At 31.1% G+C, this 17,486-nt stretch overlaps 1 protein-coding gene across 1 annotated transcript in view; it reads right to left on the reverse strand.

The window, feature by feature from the left end:
* LOC107478768 (pectinesterase) overlaps positions 1 to 774 on the reverse strand; it is a 3,118-nt gene extending 2,344 nt beyond the window's left edge. Inside the window, exon 1 of the mRNA XM_021138227.2 lies at positions 5 to 774. Coding sequence (XP_020993886.1) covers positions 5 to 695 — 691 coding nt within the window. The 5' untranslated portion in view covers positions 696 to 774. The remainder of the gene's footprint in view (positions 1 to 4) is intronic.
* Between the last annotated feature and the right edge of the window lie 16,712 nt (positions 775 to 17,486).

Genomic DNA, 17,486 nt, shown 5'->3' on the forward strand with positions numbered 1-17,486 from the left:
TCACCCTTTGGTGGTGTCGCCGCCTGAAGAAGCCTCCTATCGGAAACCGATAGCCATTCAGGGAAGCCGCCATGTCCGTGTTTGTTATGATTTGATGATGATGAAAGCAATAACCTCCTCCTTCCTCTCACTTCTTGCTCCGCTTCTAACATGGACACGGCCTTGGTGATGGACAAGGAGTTGCTGAGCAATTTGGAGAAGTTGGACAGCATGGTTGGGAAGAAGTTTAGGTGAGAATTCAAGTTGAATTCAATGAAACCGTTTTGGCATGTTTGGTGGTTTGCAATGGAAGCACTTTGCCATGTTAACTTGTCGTTTAGGTTTTTCGATTTCATTGAACGGTTCAGCTGATAAATAGTGTCCTCATAGAGCTCCAAACAATCTTCCCAAGCCATCTTGGCTTTCTTGTTTTCTTTGAAGTTTTTAGGGTCCATGGTTGAGACTAGTTGATGGGCTCTAATGGCTTGGTCCATGGTGACCTTAAGGGCCATGCCGTGGAACGAATAAGAAGGTGAAGAAACATGTTCATCTTGGGTCGATAATGTATATGTAGCCGTCTCAACGTAATGCTTGCAAACATTTGGGTATGGTGTTTGATTGCATGACAATTGTTCTTTGCCATGCACACATGCAAAGAGAGAGTAAACAATAAGAATGTAACCAATGCAACAGTTCAATGAAAAGAGCTTGTCCATATTTTGTAGGATATGGCAATGCAAATAAGCTTAGGATGTGTGAGATAGAGAAGATTTTCCTAGAAATGGTTGAGTGCTTATGATGAATTGTAAGTGCAAGGAAATGGAGGTATATATAGGCTAGGAACTTGGCTTTGGTAGGCCATGCAGGTACACATATTTGTGGGTGTGGATGCACAACACATTTTCACGATGCACTTTTAATTTATTAGGGTTTTTTTTACATACATTTTAAAATGATGTTCGCTATAGGGATAGGGATTAACTGGACCCTGCATGATGTTTACGGAACATTATTGATTACAATGTTAATTAACTAACCAATAGCTTCATACGTGTTTCATTACTTGATGCATTTATTATAAGTACATCTTATGGTACACAATTAAAATAATAATAATAAATTAACAGTCATTATTAGGCTGAAGAAAATAATAATATATATAATCCATCTAGGCGTCCCAAAAGCTCAATGACTTAGCTTGTATATCACATTATTTTAAACAGATGACTTAGAAATGATGTTCAAGTCACTAATAAAGTAATAATATTGTTTTCCACAAATTAAAATTCGATACTGTGAGGAATCTTCCGGTTTATGTTTGTAGATACAGAAATATTATTAAAACTATGATTTTCTAATAAACTTAATGATAATTAAATTCGTTGAAGGGGTCAAGCTAGTCCATTAGTTTATACACCTCAGTATGCATTAGATTTTGTTTTCTGCCACATGAATTTCTTTTTGCGACAACTTAGTCTATGTAAAATTTCAAATATTGGACCTTTGGCTAGTTATAGCTTGAAAAATTCTCATGTGTGTTCTAAAGATCGAGTAAATTAGTAAGTTATCTGGTTTATATCATTCATTATTTGATATGTTATTAATAGAAAATTATATTTATTACCTTTATTTTAAATAAAACTTTAAAAAGTGCTTTTAGGAAAACTACATCCATAGTCTAAAAATTAAATTCAAAACAAAAACTAATACATTCACATTGTTATTATGACATGTCAAATGATAATAATAATAACTTAAACTCATGGTCCATGCATAATAAGACTTTTGAAAGCATTAGTCAACTAATTTCTAGAGATAATGGCCGGCATATTCCGTTCACTCATCATCACGTCCAGCTGCCATTTCATTTTGTTGATTTGATACTATGTTTAAACAAATTCCTTATCCTCACCTCTCTTGTGTAAGTAGGAAAATTGCTTTCAAACTAACTTTGATTGTTACAAGATGTTTAAATGAAGCTTTATAAGTACCCAAAATCTTGAATCTTGATAGTATTTCTTCTGGTAATTTAATAATATGCTTATTTTTTTTTTTTGTCTAACTATATAGATTGATACCACATATTTTTATACTAGATATCCCATATAGAAGAATAGATATATATAAGAAATATTAAATTAAGTAAAGATAAGATAAAATAATCGTATGATCAGTATTATTATAAATCATAAATATAATAACTTACTATAGTTTAAAAATTTAAAATTGGATTTTTGTTGATAAAAAAGTTATCAGCATAATATTAATAAAAAAAATCTATTAAAAAAATTTACAGAAACCTAATAAAAGAGGCTTGCAGTAACTTGTTAATTAGTTACGGTAAGTAAGTAATAACTTGAGGTATATATATGTTGTTCCGAAATCCAATCAAGAGAAACTAACAGAAAAGATAGAAAAGTAATATATCATGCATACATTAATTAGGGTTGGAAGATGTGGCATCCTTTGGTAGCACATAAGCGGAATAGTTCTCCTAATAACACGAAATAGCTCGTGAATCTTTGGGGTTTTGATTATGATACCTATTTTGCCTTTTCAATCTAAACTGGAACCTGAACCAGTAATAATTAGGATTAGGTTAATGTGTCACAGCTTCAACTCATCATAGACGACACAATGCTCTACTCTATCTCCCACCACACCCATTCAAGAAACCAAAAGCTAAGCAACAAACAGATACGGTTGTTGGTCAGTCGTATACTTTCATGTACGCATACGTATTGTACAATTCTGTTTCGCCACGTGGCACCCCCTTCAAAGTGCTTAATTCGTTCTTATCCTTTGCTTTTCCGTCTAAGTATCTAATGTGAATGCATACGTGTCAGTCCTTTGGCCTTTAATAATTTCTGGCATATTATTAGAAATTGGATACATTAATTTCTGCTTTTGTTTTGCTTCTTCATGCATCCTTCGTTATATAAATATATATTAATTGGTAACTATTATCTAATTTCTTCATCATAATTGAAATTATAGAGCAGAGTCATTTTCGTAATCCCTTTCATTAGGACAAAGACTACTCCAACCACCAAGAGCAAAGGCATAATAGAAAGTTGTGTCCCAAATTAGTAGACTTGCCGCGCGCCATTAAATTTATAAGCAACCTTCACCACACATTTATATATATATATTTCTTGTTTTAAGTCAATTTTTTAATATAATAATGGACTAATTCTAGAGTTTCTTAACCGGCTTTCAAAGACACTACTTATAGCTGATAGTGTTCTATTTTATTTTATTTTTCTTAAATTAAACAATTTATTCATCAAGTTGTGTATGTGAAGAGTAACACGCATATATTTCTAAACAAAGTATTAAATATGCTTAGCAATAATTTAGTGTTCACTATATGTATGCTGTGAAAATTTTACCAAGAATTGTACTTATTGAGAACAATCTACGTGTGATTAGCATTTAGGGTTTAGAAGTATTAATTTATATATATACAAATTTTAATAAATATAAATATAAATTATTTTAATTTATATATAAATTTTAATAAATATAAAAATAAATTATGTATTTTATATATGCAAATTTTTATAAATATAAATACAAATTATTTTTGGCACTATTAGTGCTTTCTTATGCAATAAACAGTGTGAAGTGATTCCCATCTAATCAAATTCCAGTATCAATCAGATTTTGGACCATGTAGATTATTGGCATAATATTCCAACGTAAAGTTGGATGGTAAATATTTTTCCTTCACATACATCTATTTATATATTAATTCATTGTACTCGTGTTAATCTTCTTGGGTAAGCTGTTAATTTATCATTCTTGCTTATACTGTGTTGATCCTTCAAACCTTCCACGTACTTAAATACTTGCATGAAATTTTGTACCTAACTCGAAAAGACTTAATTTCATAAAATGGAAGAACTTTCCCTATACATTTTCAACCACATAATTTTAAAGGTACCCTTAATTAGTTTCATGAATTTATACTAATAATTTATAAAACATATCAGATCAACTAATTAATCGTCCTTGTCCAGGGACAAGCGGAAGTTGATACACTTATCAACTTTTTTGTTAATTATTTATAAAGGAAAGTGGCAACTCATCGTTGGAATGAAGGCAAAAACGTGATTAAGACTTACTAACAAAATGTATGATTAGACCTTAATTATAGCATCCAAATTACCATTTATTAGTAGTGTGTGGAAGGATAAGCCATTGACCTATAACAATGGTTGGGTCTCTTCTTCGTACCAATTTTGTTATAAGAATCCGGGTAGTCGATTTTGTAACAATAGTTCTCATTTTCTAGCTTTACTAAGTAGTAGTTGGGGTATTGGGGGAACTTTTTATATAGGCCACACGCTTAAATAATTGCTCAAATTATGGCCAAGTAGTTGCGTAATAAGATTTATCGTCTAAAGGTGTTGGGCTTAATTAGACTAATACTCCAACTCAAATTAAATATATAAATATATAATGGAAAATCAAGTCTTGCTCCATGCCATCACCACTTTTCCATGCTCTACCTGCTTAAACTTTTCTGTGATTTGTATGGTATAAAAATAAGAATATGAAGAATAATGTTTGCTCTATTTTTTTTTGTGCACGCTTCTTTTGTATATATTTCTTTTATGGTATAAAAGACAATTATTTTTTTAATTTCTTACCAATTATTTTTAACAAAAATTAAAAAATATACCAAAAAGTATATACAAAAATTGTGCTTATAATATACAGTTATTTATATGCTTACAGTAGAGTAATTAAAAATGATGATCAAATATATGCTTAAGGGCCGGGTATGCAACAATTTTTTGTTCAAGTTGGTGAAGTCAGCCAATTCTTCTTCGGAGTATATTTATAGTGAAAGGTCATTTCTTAAGTGTAAAATATTTTGATGGTTAGTAAGCTAAGGTATTATTATAATAGAAATTGTAAACAATACTTCCGAAACAAAAATTGCTAGGAATAAAATAAAACTATTAAATATAGTTGTTGCACAAAAACCATCGAATCGATTCGTTAATCATTCCATGTCCAAAATAGTCCCCAACAACCTAGTTTCTGGTAAAGCCAACTAAAACTAGTCCTTGGTTAACTTGTCATATTTGTCTGCAATCCTATCGACTATATGTTCAAATAATCAGTCCCTAATTTTATCTAGGTCCATAACTGTGACAAATACATGCTTGCTTGATATACATAAAGAATTGCTTAGCACAATAATAAGAATGAATAATTTTTTGTTGATAATAGAAAAAAACTAAAACAGTCTGCAGTTACTTCACTTTACAGTCATTAATTGTCACTACAATAAATACGTAATATTAGATATAATACAAGTATAACTATAGATGTTACATGTTTAAAATTACAAATATTAAATTTAAACAAAACAAGTTTAGATTATTATTTCTCTCAATAAGAAAGAATAAAGCAAAAATGGGTGGAGATAAATCAAAGAGGTATTGATAGGGTGGAACATCTAATTCAAAAATAGGAAGATGCATCCATCAATGTTGGGCTTTTCTTTATATTTAAATTAAAAAAATTCATTATTTACCCAAATAAATTAGACCACAAGATTTTATTAATATGCACAATAGTTATATTTTTCAGACTGAAATTATGAAAATTAAAATTACATAATTTTTATTAGTACTGGCAATAAAAATAAAATACAATAAATTATTCATTTTTGCACATATTGCCATTTGCCAACAAAAATGAAACATTTTTCCCCATATTTGCAGTCTCATTGACAGCAAAACAGGCTCTTCACATACAAACACAGATCTCATGGATCATATTAATGAAAAAATTAATGATATTATAATTATTCTAAGAAAAAGTATAGGTAAATAATGAAAATATGATATATCGGATGTTCAATTTATTACGTGTGCGATGGTTATCCTAATATTAAGATTTAGGTGGGTAATTTGGAAAGTGTAGTGTATTTTTATTTTATTGAGCTAATTTTAAAACCTATTATTCATATGGTTCACAAAAGTCATTGTCTAGCTAGCAAAGTCTTTATATTATTATAAGGAAAAGTCTAGGTGATTAGCAATTTTTATGTTTTGTGACCAGCACTTAATCATCAAAAGAAAAGTAAATGATTTCTCACCATTGAATATAATTTTACACCATTAAAAATACTATTAATAACTAATTAATAATTACAAAACACAAAAATTGTTGACCCTAACTCTCCTTTTATTATAAAGAGCTAGAAGAGTGATGACGAAAAGGTTAATAATTTGATTGTTTCACCGGCAAACGAGCCTATTTAATATACAGAAATGCATTTTTTTTCCTTTTTGTGATAATTCTATTGAGTTAAAAAAAAAACATAAAAGATACAAATATTTAACATATTAATTAAAAATTCAAATATCTCAAACAATGTCTCCAAACATGTGTATGTGGATACATTACAATATTTTTGTTTATTTGTGATCTTTTTTTTTATTTGTGGAGGTTTATAACCCTTACTAAATGGTTTGTGGGAGTTTCTAAAACTCTTAAAATTTGAGGTGTCACGAAATCTTTTGTGGGAGTTTAGTGGGGGTTTTATAATGAACTTTTGTGGCAGTTTAAAACCTCCACAAATTGATTTTTTAATTTAACACAAATCCTTTAATTATTTATTTTTAATTTCAAATCATTCATTAATCTCATCTCATTTTACATATTCTCAAATTAAAAATTTATTTTTTAATATAAAAATTTAAAAATCAAATCTTTTATAACACAATTCCTCAATATAAGACATAATTCTAAATATAAAAAAAATTCTTAACATCAATAGTTCCAAACATAATTGCATATGGTATTATTCTATATAACTTTATTATTTTTCTTTAAAAAATAAAATAAAACAACAACTTCAATATTTTAATATCATTTAAATTCTAATTACATAAAAATCTCAAAATGAAAATATAAATGCAATCCCAAAAGACTTTAGAGCTGAAGGAAAGAATGCATATGGTAAATCTTGGAACTCATACCTGCACAATTATGCAAGTATTTTCAATGTTTGCAACCTTAACTTCATATAACCATGAAAATAAAATCAATAATCAATTGCTCTATTCATTTCATGATATCAAATATATAACATTATGGCTAACCCGTATCCAATGCTATAAAGGAATGAAGATACTGGGAGAATCACTACAACAATATAGATTATTTTTTAGGGTTATAATGTGTAAAAGAAAATTAAAATTTGTCAAAAAAATAAATTTTGACACTATTTTAACTATGAAAATATGTTAATAAAAGTTTTGTCAAAAATAATATTTTTAACATATAAGCGATTGTGAAAAAAATTTAAATCTTATTTTGATAAATATTGGCTGTCAAAAATAATTTGTTAGAAAATTTTGAGAACATATTTTCTGTGATACTTATTAATTGTCAAAAATACTATTTATTTTGACACTTATTGACTATAAAATATTCTAAACAAAAAATTTTAACAAAGAATGAGATGTGATCTTGAAACTAAAGAATAAATTGAGATTTTGAAGATAAAGAATGAGTAGTATAATCCTAAACTGAGAGCAGTGTGATGTCAAAATTAACAGAGCCCAAAAAAGAAAAAAATAATAGAGTAAATTAAAAACAAATGAGTGTCAAAATTGAGGAGTAATTTTCTACGGTCAAATTTTTCATCAAGAAAATATAGAAAATTTGACATTTGTAATATTTGTCAAAAATATATATTAATTTTGACATTTAATTATAATGTTAAAAAATAAAGTGTCAAAATAACTCTATTTTCTTGTAGTGAATTTTACACTAAATAATTTAAAGTTTTTCATTGAAAACTCAATCATTTGAAGTACAAAACAGGCAAAGTTAGAAAATAGGCATGAATAGAAGAAACAAAAAACAATGACATTATAGAGAGAGGCACATTACTGTTGTAATTCAGGAGCTTCTCAATGAGGTCAACATGTGTCATAAGCATCCAGCACATTTCTGCAATCCGTGATGTTAAATATGTAGAAATATAATCAATCACTGACATTCATTTGGTGCTATATGAATTGACATGTAACATAAATATAAAAATTTTTAAATATTAGAGGCACTATATCTGACATTGGATTAATGAGAAGGAAGATTCGTACAAGGAGCAAAATTAGAAAATGCAACTATATATTAGTAATGAGTAATACAATAGTCACAGAAGAAAAAAAGAAAATGAGAAAAACAAACACACACAAGCAAAGGGTACAAAAAACAGAACAACAAATGAGATCCAAAAATACTAGAGATAATAAAGAATAAATTATATACAGAACATTTCAAAAACACTAGAGATAATGAAGCCGGAATAGTTCCTCCGACAATCACATTCACCACTTCTTCTGCTAGACATAACCACTGAAGGATTTACACCTAGATACATGCACGACGAATTTGTCAAAAATCGAAACGAAGGGAGTAACACGCTAGGAGATCGAGGAAGAGGAATGGAGAATTTACCATTTTTGGCAAGATCGGTGAGCGCGTGAGTGGTACGCTTGGCGGCGGCTCGATCTGACTCCTTCCATGAGAAAGTGGAGTTGAGGATGGAAACCTACTCCTGGACCTCGGCAAGGATGGTGTCGCGGGCGTCACCGGTTACTCTCCCTCTAATCTCAGACGCTACGGCGAGCTTGATGGTGACAATGGCGAAGAGATGAATACGCGACGGCGAGTAGATCTAGGGTTTCATTCTTCCTCTTCTTCCTCTTCGAATTTTGTTGGATAAGTTCTTGTTTAGAGTTAAATTTGTTTGGGTTTAATCCAGAGTAGGTTAGCAATTGGCTATTGGTTTAAAAAATTGGGCTTAGAAATTTCAACTAGCTTTAATCAATGGGGTTTTTAAATTTTGCCATAAATAAAATCTGTTATGGAGGTTTTCTAAAACTTCCACACAAAAATTTTCATAAACAAGCAGAAATCTTGTAGTGATAACATCCGGAGAAAGTTAGCCAGTTGAAAATGGTGTTAACTCAACAAGACAAGTAGGCTCTGTTTGATCAATTCGGTTATGGTTGCTATTCCTGTCTACCGTATGCAAGTCTCTCTATTTTCCAAAAGAATAACAAACTCTATAGCATCCATGATGATGACTTTTTCTGGAAAGACCATGTCAATGGTGGGGGCTAAATCTTGTTAGTTGGAAAATATTGGTCACCCCAAAGAAATTTAGTAATATGGGAATTAGAGATCTTTTTTGTGCTAATATTGCTCTTCTTGGTAAGCTAGTTTAGCAATTATTGCATCACCCTCACAAGCTTTGGGTTGAGCTGCTGAGAGATAAATATTGGTGTTCTTTGGGTGACGAGTTCAGCCACTCGGCATCTAAAGGATCTTATGTTTGGAAGAGTCTGTGTAAAACTTGGAATATTCTGAAGGATAGTTTTAAATGGTGCATTAGGGATTTGGATAAGAATTTTTGGTGTTCTATATGGAGGAAAGAGGAACAACTTTGTAATGAAATGGATTATGTTCACATTTCTTATTTGCATCTTCGGATTTTAGATCTTTGGTCGGCTGGAAAGTGGCAGCTTGAGAATGTCTATTCTCCTCGTCACCAGGTTTTACATGGCAATATTCTCTCTTACAATCCGAATGTGCAAGCGGGTTCAGTGGTAGGCTAGACTTGGTCTGGGGCGGTGTCTAATGTTTTTTATGCTCGCAATGGCTACCTTTGGCTCTGCAAGAAGGTGTTTGAATAGGAAGAGATAGGGAATTGGTTTTGGCTTTGGCGTCAGTTTGTTTCGGAAAAGATCAAATTCTTGGCCTAGCTTTGTCCTCCCTAAGTCGCTCCATCTACTTTTTCAACTCCAGGTTCTCCCAAAAAATTCTTACATAATTCTCCTCAACCTTCTTCAATAACCCCTCGGCCTTAGCACAGGAAACCGCAGATTGTCTTTCTGAATCACGAGCTTTAAAAATTTCAGCTTCCAAATTCACCTTCTCCTCCTCCAACCCCTTCTCTGCCTCCTGAAGACTGGCTATCTCGGCCCGAAGGGCCTCCAAAGAATGCTGAGTAGCATTCAAAGGAGTCATCTCCAACTCTTTTAGCAAAGTGGAGCATACCCTAGCAGTTCAGATTCTCTCTCAGATTAAGATCTGGAGGTGATTTTTGATAGAAGCATCATCCATAGCAATAAAACTATGAGGAAGGATGTGTTTTTCACAAAACTTCACCCATCAAACCCAGATATTAAGAGCGCCGGATTCCGAGGTCTTTCTCTTTTTAGAACTCGGTTCCAAGAAGGGGGAACTGGAGGAGTAAGAACCAGAGAAGGAGGAGGAGGAAGAGGGTTTACCGACTTGCCTTGAGAAGAGGCATCCGAATCGAACTTACTCGGAGAAGGGGTATCCGACTTGCTGCTCTCTTGCAACTGAGCAGCTCGAGCTCGGGCGTTCCTCTTGACTTCCTGAACCTTCTAGTAAGCTTTGGAACCACTATTATTTTTTTGCAAAAAAGATTAAGAGACATCAACAAACAAGTCGGAAAAACAAGCAATTGTCTATGAAATAGCAGTCAAGACTACCTAGCTCGGTACGGACATAACTCGTAGTTCTGGGAAATAATTTTTAGTGTCAAGATTTGGGGCCCGTCCCCAAGCCTCTCGGAAGAACTCGACTATAGCCTCCTTGACCTCGTTCAAGTCTATCATATTATATTTCTCAACAGGGGCTGCCTCTACCCAGTATAACTGGAAACGAGACTCATTATTTTCACTCAGAAAGAAGGGATGGTGACCCTCAGCAGTACGGACTTTAAAAAAGTTCTTAAAATCATGGAACGACTTGTCAAAAATAGAAAAAACTTTCCGACCTTGAATAGTCCGGAAGGAAACCACTGTTGCTTATTCGAGGCTGCACTAAAGGATTTTGTAAGATGAAACAAATAGAAAAAGATTTTTAAAGAAATCGGAAAGTCGAGTTCACGACTTATGAGTTGATAAATCTTCATAAACCCTCAAGAATTCAGGTGTAATTAGGAAGGAACAACTTTACAGCAAGACAAAACTTCAGTTTCAAAGTCGGAAAAAGGAAATGCCACCACAAGGCGGGTAAAATGACAATCATACATGAAAATAAAATGCGACTCTGAATCAGCAACTCGACTAAAGCAAACTCGGTCTTCAGGGTCAGGGACAACTAACACATACTTCACCCATCATCCCTAGAACTACAAATTCTATGGTGTTTGTGAAACTCATCTACAAAAAAGCTATCTACCATAAGAATCGCATAAAGAACCGAAGAGTCTACCCATTTTAACAGATCCTCAGGAACCCTTGAAGACATTTTTGAAACAGTTGAGTGAGACATTTAGAAATATATACCTACATTATGAAAAAGAAGGCATCACTACCAATTGTAAATAAAAGAAACCCCTTTTCACATATTATAACATTCGACAAACACGGAAAAGGTTTTTTGAAAAATGACAATGTGTTAAAAGCAGTCACAACAAATATAATTTACGAGCATCTTCCTACACGAAGAAGACCATGTCAGTATCATAACAACAAAACAATAAATCAATCAACAAAGAAGTTGAAACAAAAATAGCTTCACCAACAAATAGAGAGCTACCACCAAAGAATCTACATTCAAACAAAGGTCCTTTAAGGTAACAAAAAAATGCTACACAACACATGAAAGGCTAACCTTTGAGAAAACCAAAAACAGCGTAACCAGAAAAGGAAACTAACCTTTTTCTTCGAAGAAGTTGAAGGAGGTCAACAACATGGTAGGAGCAGCAAGCAAGTTTTCTCAAATGCTCCACGTTCTTCAAGACTCTTCAGAGAAAGAGCAAGATCCCAGTACAAGGGAGGTTTTGAAGGAAAAAAAAGGTTGGAAAGAACAAAAGAGGGTGAGTATTACAGAAGGAATATGGAGACGAAAAGGAAGGAAGAGAAAAGGGAAGGAGTATTTAAAAGAACTAAAGGGCAGAAATATAAAAACTTCACCTCATTAAATGACGTGCACGGTTACAAATGTAACCGCATCTTACATGTTCAAAAAGGGAACCAATAGACGCAACGGTTGGCATTCTGAAATCACTTTGGTTTTTCGACTTAAATGTAGAAACCGACCTAAAAAGAGACGACTTCATTTATACTTGAATCCAACTTAAGCAAAAAGATTGAACTCAAGTAGAGGCACTGTTCATACCTAGCCCAAAACATAAGCTAGGCCCGAAGACAGAGAAAGCCCAAAATATAGCTGTCCATAACCGACTTCTGCACAAGATGGACCGAAGTGCTGCATGATAACCCTTTCACTCCTCAAGGAGTTATAACTTACCCCTAATATCTCTCACCCACTTCTAGAAGAGAGATCTCAACACCCTAAGATAAAGAGACGGTTATCCACCACCAAGAGTGAAACTACTCCAACGGTGGTTATTGGCTCATCACCTATAAATACACTGACATCCTCAGGTATACTTAAGTTTCAATACACTTAAACCTGCTAAGACCCTTGCTGATTTAAGTATCGGAATGTTTTGCAGGTATTACCCCCTACCTTTTCACAAACAACTCGGACGATAGTTGTTCGATGTAAGCTATATATATGAGTATATGACTGTTGTATATATGTTATATAACATATATATTAATAAAACATATGACCGTTATTATTAATAAAATAATATGTTGTTACTCCATATATTACTTACATATATTTTTATTTTTATAATTTTTTCTCTTCTTTAATCTTTTTTCAAATTTACAAAATTAAAGTTCTACTGATATTATTTTTTGTTCAAAAAAATAAATTCAAACTAATTCAACTACTTTTTCAATTACTTACAAAAGCTTTTTTAAATTTCAAATATCCATTAATCTCAAACTTTAAACTCTTAAATTCTAAATCAAAACTTCACACTATCAAATACATTTTAAAGTCCAAATTCACAAAATCTTTCTAATTTTAATTTTCAAACTCCTTGTAATAATAAATTTTCTATTTTCTAACTACATAATTAAAATTCACAAATATCACATTATCCATTTTCGTCCATATTTAACCCTTCTATTATAAATATTATTCCAACCACCTTACCGTTTCAACTCAATTCAGTATATCGAGACATGACTCATCTGGTGTTAGTGACTTTTCTAACCCATTCTTTTAGACTCCGATACAATCTAGTCCAAATTTATAATATTCAGATTTTGCTAACTCTCGTAGATTAGATATTATTATCGACTTCAATGATGATGACATTGAAAATCGTATACAAAATAGTATTTAACATTGGCAATAGGAAGAGGATGAGATGTTGATCAATGAATGGTTGAATGTTTCAACTGACCCTATAGTTGGTACCAATGAAAATGGCGAAACATTTTTAATCGAGTTTACAGCTACGTGTAGAATTTAGCGCTGACATGAAAAGGGGAATAGTTGAATGTAAGAAACAATGGTATAAGATCAACAAGGCAATTGCATAATTTGCTGGTTGCTACGATCAAGCTTGTCTAAATATAAAGAGTGGATTGAATACTGATGATATGAAAGAGTGGCCTATAAACTTTATATCACAAATTATGGTAAAAAATTTACTTTTGAGAGGCATTGAAATATGCTTCGTTTGGGACAAAAATGTAGAATCCAACTATCAACTACCAACACAAAGTGGAGACTAAAACAGAATCAGTATCAGTGCAATTGAAACATATTCATCATTATCAAATCTAAAAACACTATTGGCTAAGGAAATCAGTGTAGACTCTCCCGTTCGCCTACAAAGATTAAAGAAGAGCAAAAAAAGAGTAAAAAAAAAGGTACATATGTCAAAATATCTTAACGAAAAGAAATCATCGATTGTTAAGAAACTATCTCTATAAAAAATATTAAGAATGTTAGAGAAAAGTAACTAATGGATGAAAAAAAGGAAAGAGAACAAGAGATGGAACATAGAGAAAAGATTATGACAATAAAAAAAAGTTACAAATTCAAGCGGCAATGAAGGAACAAGAATTACATTCTTAGTTAGGAGAGTAAGATTTTATATCATACCATCAATTTCTCTAAAAAAATGCTCAACTTTAGAATAGACAACGGCATTTACAAATTATAACTGAAAGAGAACCTAATTGAACACATATAACAATTTTACCATACTTGTGGACTTGTGGTCAATTATAGAGTTTAACTATATATCTTTTTTATATCAAGTAATTTTGTAAATTAGTTTAATCTCAAACAAATTAATTTAATCTCGAATTAGATATTGTGCATTATAATAGTAAATTATTTCTTAATTTATAAATTTTAATAATATTATTATAAAAAATAATTATATTAATTTTAATTATTTTAATTAATTAATTAAATAAAATTACAATAAAGACTAAATTTAATTTTATCTAATGGAGAAGAGAGATAATACAAAAATTAATATAAAATTATTTTTTATAACAAGTGAATTATAAATAAATATTGAAATGAATTCTTTAATTTAGTAGAGATAGTTTTAGTGGCGTTGAGTTGCTCTAACAAAGATATATGTGCAGTAGGGGTGTACATGGTCCGGCCTGACCCGAAGATCCGAACACTTTAGGGGCTAATTTAGTTTGATTTCATTGGGTTTAGGGTTGGGTAAGGGTCTCAAAAATAGACTAGGTCATTATTTTGGGTCGGGTCCAGACTATAGTTCGGGTCACCCGAACTCGGCCTGGTGGCCCGGTCATCATACACAATTAATATTTTGTGTTATTAGTAATGGATGATGGCTATTCTTATGTGGAATTTAAATATTGTAAACTTTAATATTTTGTGTTATTAGTCATTATAAAATTATAAGTTAATGTTTTATGTTTAAAATGCATAAGACTTTAGTCTTATGCATAATATTGTATTATTTGTTTTGATTTAAATATTTGGTGTTATTAGACAATATTAATATTGATTATAGTTATACTTTAACTTTAGAGAATAGTTTGTTTTTGTTATATTTTTTTAAGTGAATTTTATTACGTGAATTGTGAAATAATGGTTGGAGATTAGATGATTTTTATATACTAAAGACTCAGTTTTCATCCGATTTTTACCCGACTCAAAAGTGCGTAAATTTTATCGAATTTAACATTGAGTTAGGGTCTAAAAATTAAGTCTAATATATATTTTGAGTCGAGTCTGAATTAATCCGGCCCATGTACACTCTTACTGTGCGATTGTTGTCTTTTGGAATGCAATAACATTCCTGATAGAGCTATAGCCTAGCTAGCCCCTGCCAACAACATTATTATATTTCCATTGTATCCAATTCATAGGCTATGCCCCTACACAAACATAAATAAAGTGGGTGTTCATAAAATAACCGGTCCCCCTTATGCATCTTAGTTCTTGGCCCAACAAAATCTTATATGCCCATCAAATTCCATCAATATTAAAATCCAATAATTATCTAAATTGGTTAACACATTCGCTATGGCCCAATTAGGGCATGCTTTAACTAACGCAACAAAAATGTGCTAAATGAAGCTCCTATATTAAACAACTATACTATATTATTACTAAGGGCATATTAAAAATTAACTACCAAATTAATTATTCTTATAAAATATATGTTAAAATATAAAATAATTCAGAAAAGGGAGAGTCAGTGTTATTATGTACTAATTTGGATAAATTGCATTTCATGCAACGAAGCTTATCTAAAATAACAACTGGAGATGTGTACTAGGAAAATCATGGCGGCAATGCAAGTCCATGTAGAAGGTTTGAACCAAATTTGAACACATCAAAACATGAACCTACCTCATGATTACAAATCGCTCGTTTCTTTGTTTCACAGATTTAGACGCAATGGCCCCAAAATTGGCATATGCATGTCACGTGAACTGGTAGTTTCCGTGAGAGACATAAATTTAGCAAAAAGATTCCATGGTTTCAAGATTTTTTTTCATCACTAAATAGTTTCATAATAAAACATAATTTTTATAATGAATTCAATCTTTCATAAATCGTAATAATTTTTTGACAATCCTAATCGATTAAAATTTTATCTTTGATTCGTTACATAAGTATAGGGTTGTGAAATCGTGTTTCTTATCAAAACAATCAATTGGATTAATAAAACAATCAATTGGATTTCTGATTTCCCATAATTCAATTGAGTGGACTTCAGGTTTCCACAAAACAATCGATTGAATGTTGGATGATAGTATAGTTTTGTCGAAAATCAATCGATTGTAACTTTTACACAATCGATTGAACGATGATTAAAATGTGGGTTTTTTTCTAATTCTATCGATTGTTCATGTTACCCAATCGATTGAAGGCTTCAAAGCAATATGAATTTTCACAATTCAATTGATTGGTTGTGTTATCCAATCGATTGAATTGTGCACTACGTTATATGTTACGCTGTTCTCCATTTTCCTACTCGTGTTTATAAATTATTATTTTATTATCCATCTATCTTATCTTTAAAATTCTATCTTCAATTTTTAAATTTTTATTTTGATTTAGAAACTCTAATCTTATCTTTTCTTTAATACTAAGGTTATAAATTGGTGAATGCAAAACTTTCACTCTCAACCCTAGTTTCTTTTGCGTTTTTAGTTCTGGCCATTTTGGGAATATTGGTTTGGTGAGTTTTGTAGAGATTTAGACGAAAATTAATAATATGTATGTAGTTTGGAGTGGATATGGATGAGATTGGAGAAGAAGAAGAGAGAAGTTCTCTGTATTTAGAGAGAGAAGAGAGGTTATGCAGAAATAGAGTTGTAAAATTTAAAAAAGGGAGGGAGGAGAGAGAAGAGAGGTTATGCAGAAATGGAGTTGTAAAATTTAAAAAGGGAAAGGAGGCTGAACACAAATGGTTATCAGGCTTAATATATAACAGCACATATCAAAATTTAATCGATTGTATTATCATACCAATGATTGAATGCAGGAAAAAACCTGTCACATTTAAATCGATTGAATGCTCATACCAATCGATTGAATTGGAAAATACCATTAGTCACGTACAAACTTCAATCGATTGTATTATCATACCAATCGATTGAATTAACTAAACCTATATTGCTTTAATGATTTCAATCGATTGGGTAATATGATCAATCGATTGAATAAGAAAAATCCCACATACCTCGCAAAATTCAATCGATTGTGTATCAATTCAAATTTATTAATAAATATGATAGATGAATGATAAAATAATGATTTATAAAATAAAAAATAGATTTTATAATTAAATAATATATAAAAGATTAATTTGTAATTAAAATTAGATAAGAACTATTTAGCAATTATTAAAAACTTAAAAAATATGTTTTATTATAGAATTATTTAATGGTCTAAACGTCTTAGAACCATCAATCTAGTGCCTACATATTTAGATTATCAAAATGAGACATTTATGAAGGGCGTATAAATCGTTGAAACAAGTATAACTAAAATAACTAATACAATTAAAATAATGGGTGCCATAAAAATTTTAATTTTATTCAAATACTTACAATTAA

Source organism: Arachis duranensis, chromosome 3 (genome assembly GCF_000817695.3).
Source record: "Arachis duranensis cultivar V14167 chromosome 3, aradu.V14167.gnm2.J7QH, whole genome shotgun sequence".
In the NCBI taxonomy this organism is placed as follows: Eukaryota; Viridiplantae; Streptophyta; class Magnoliopsida; order Fabales; family Fabaceae; genus Arachis; species Arachis duranensis.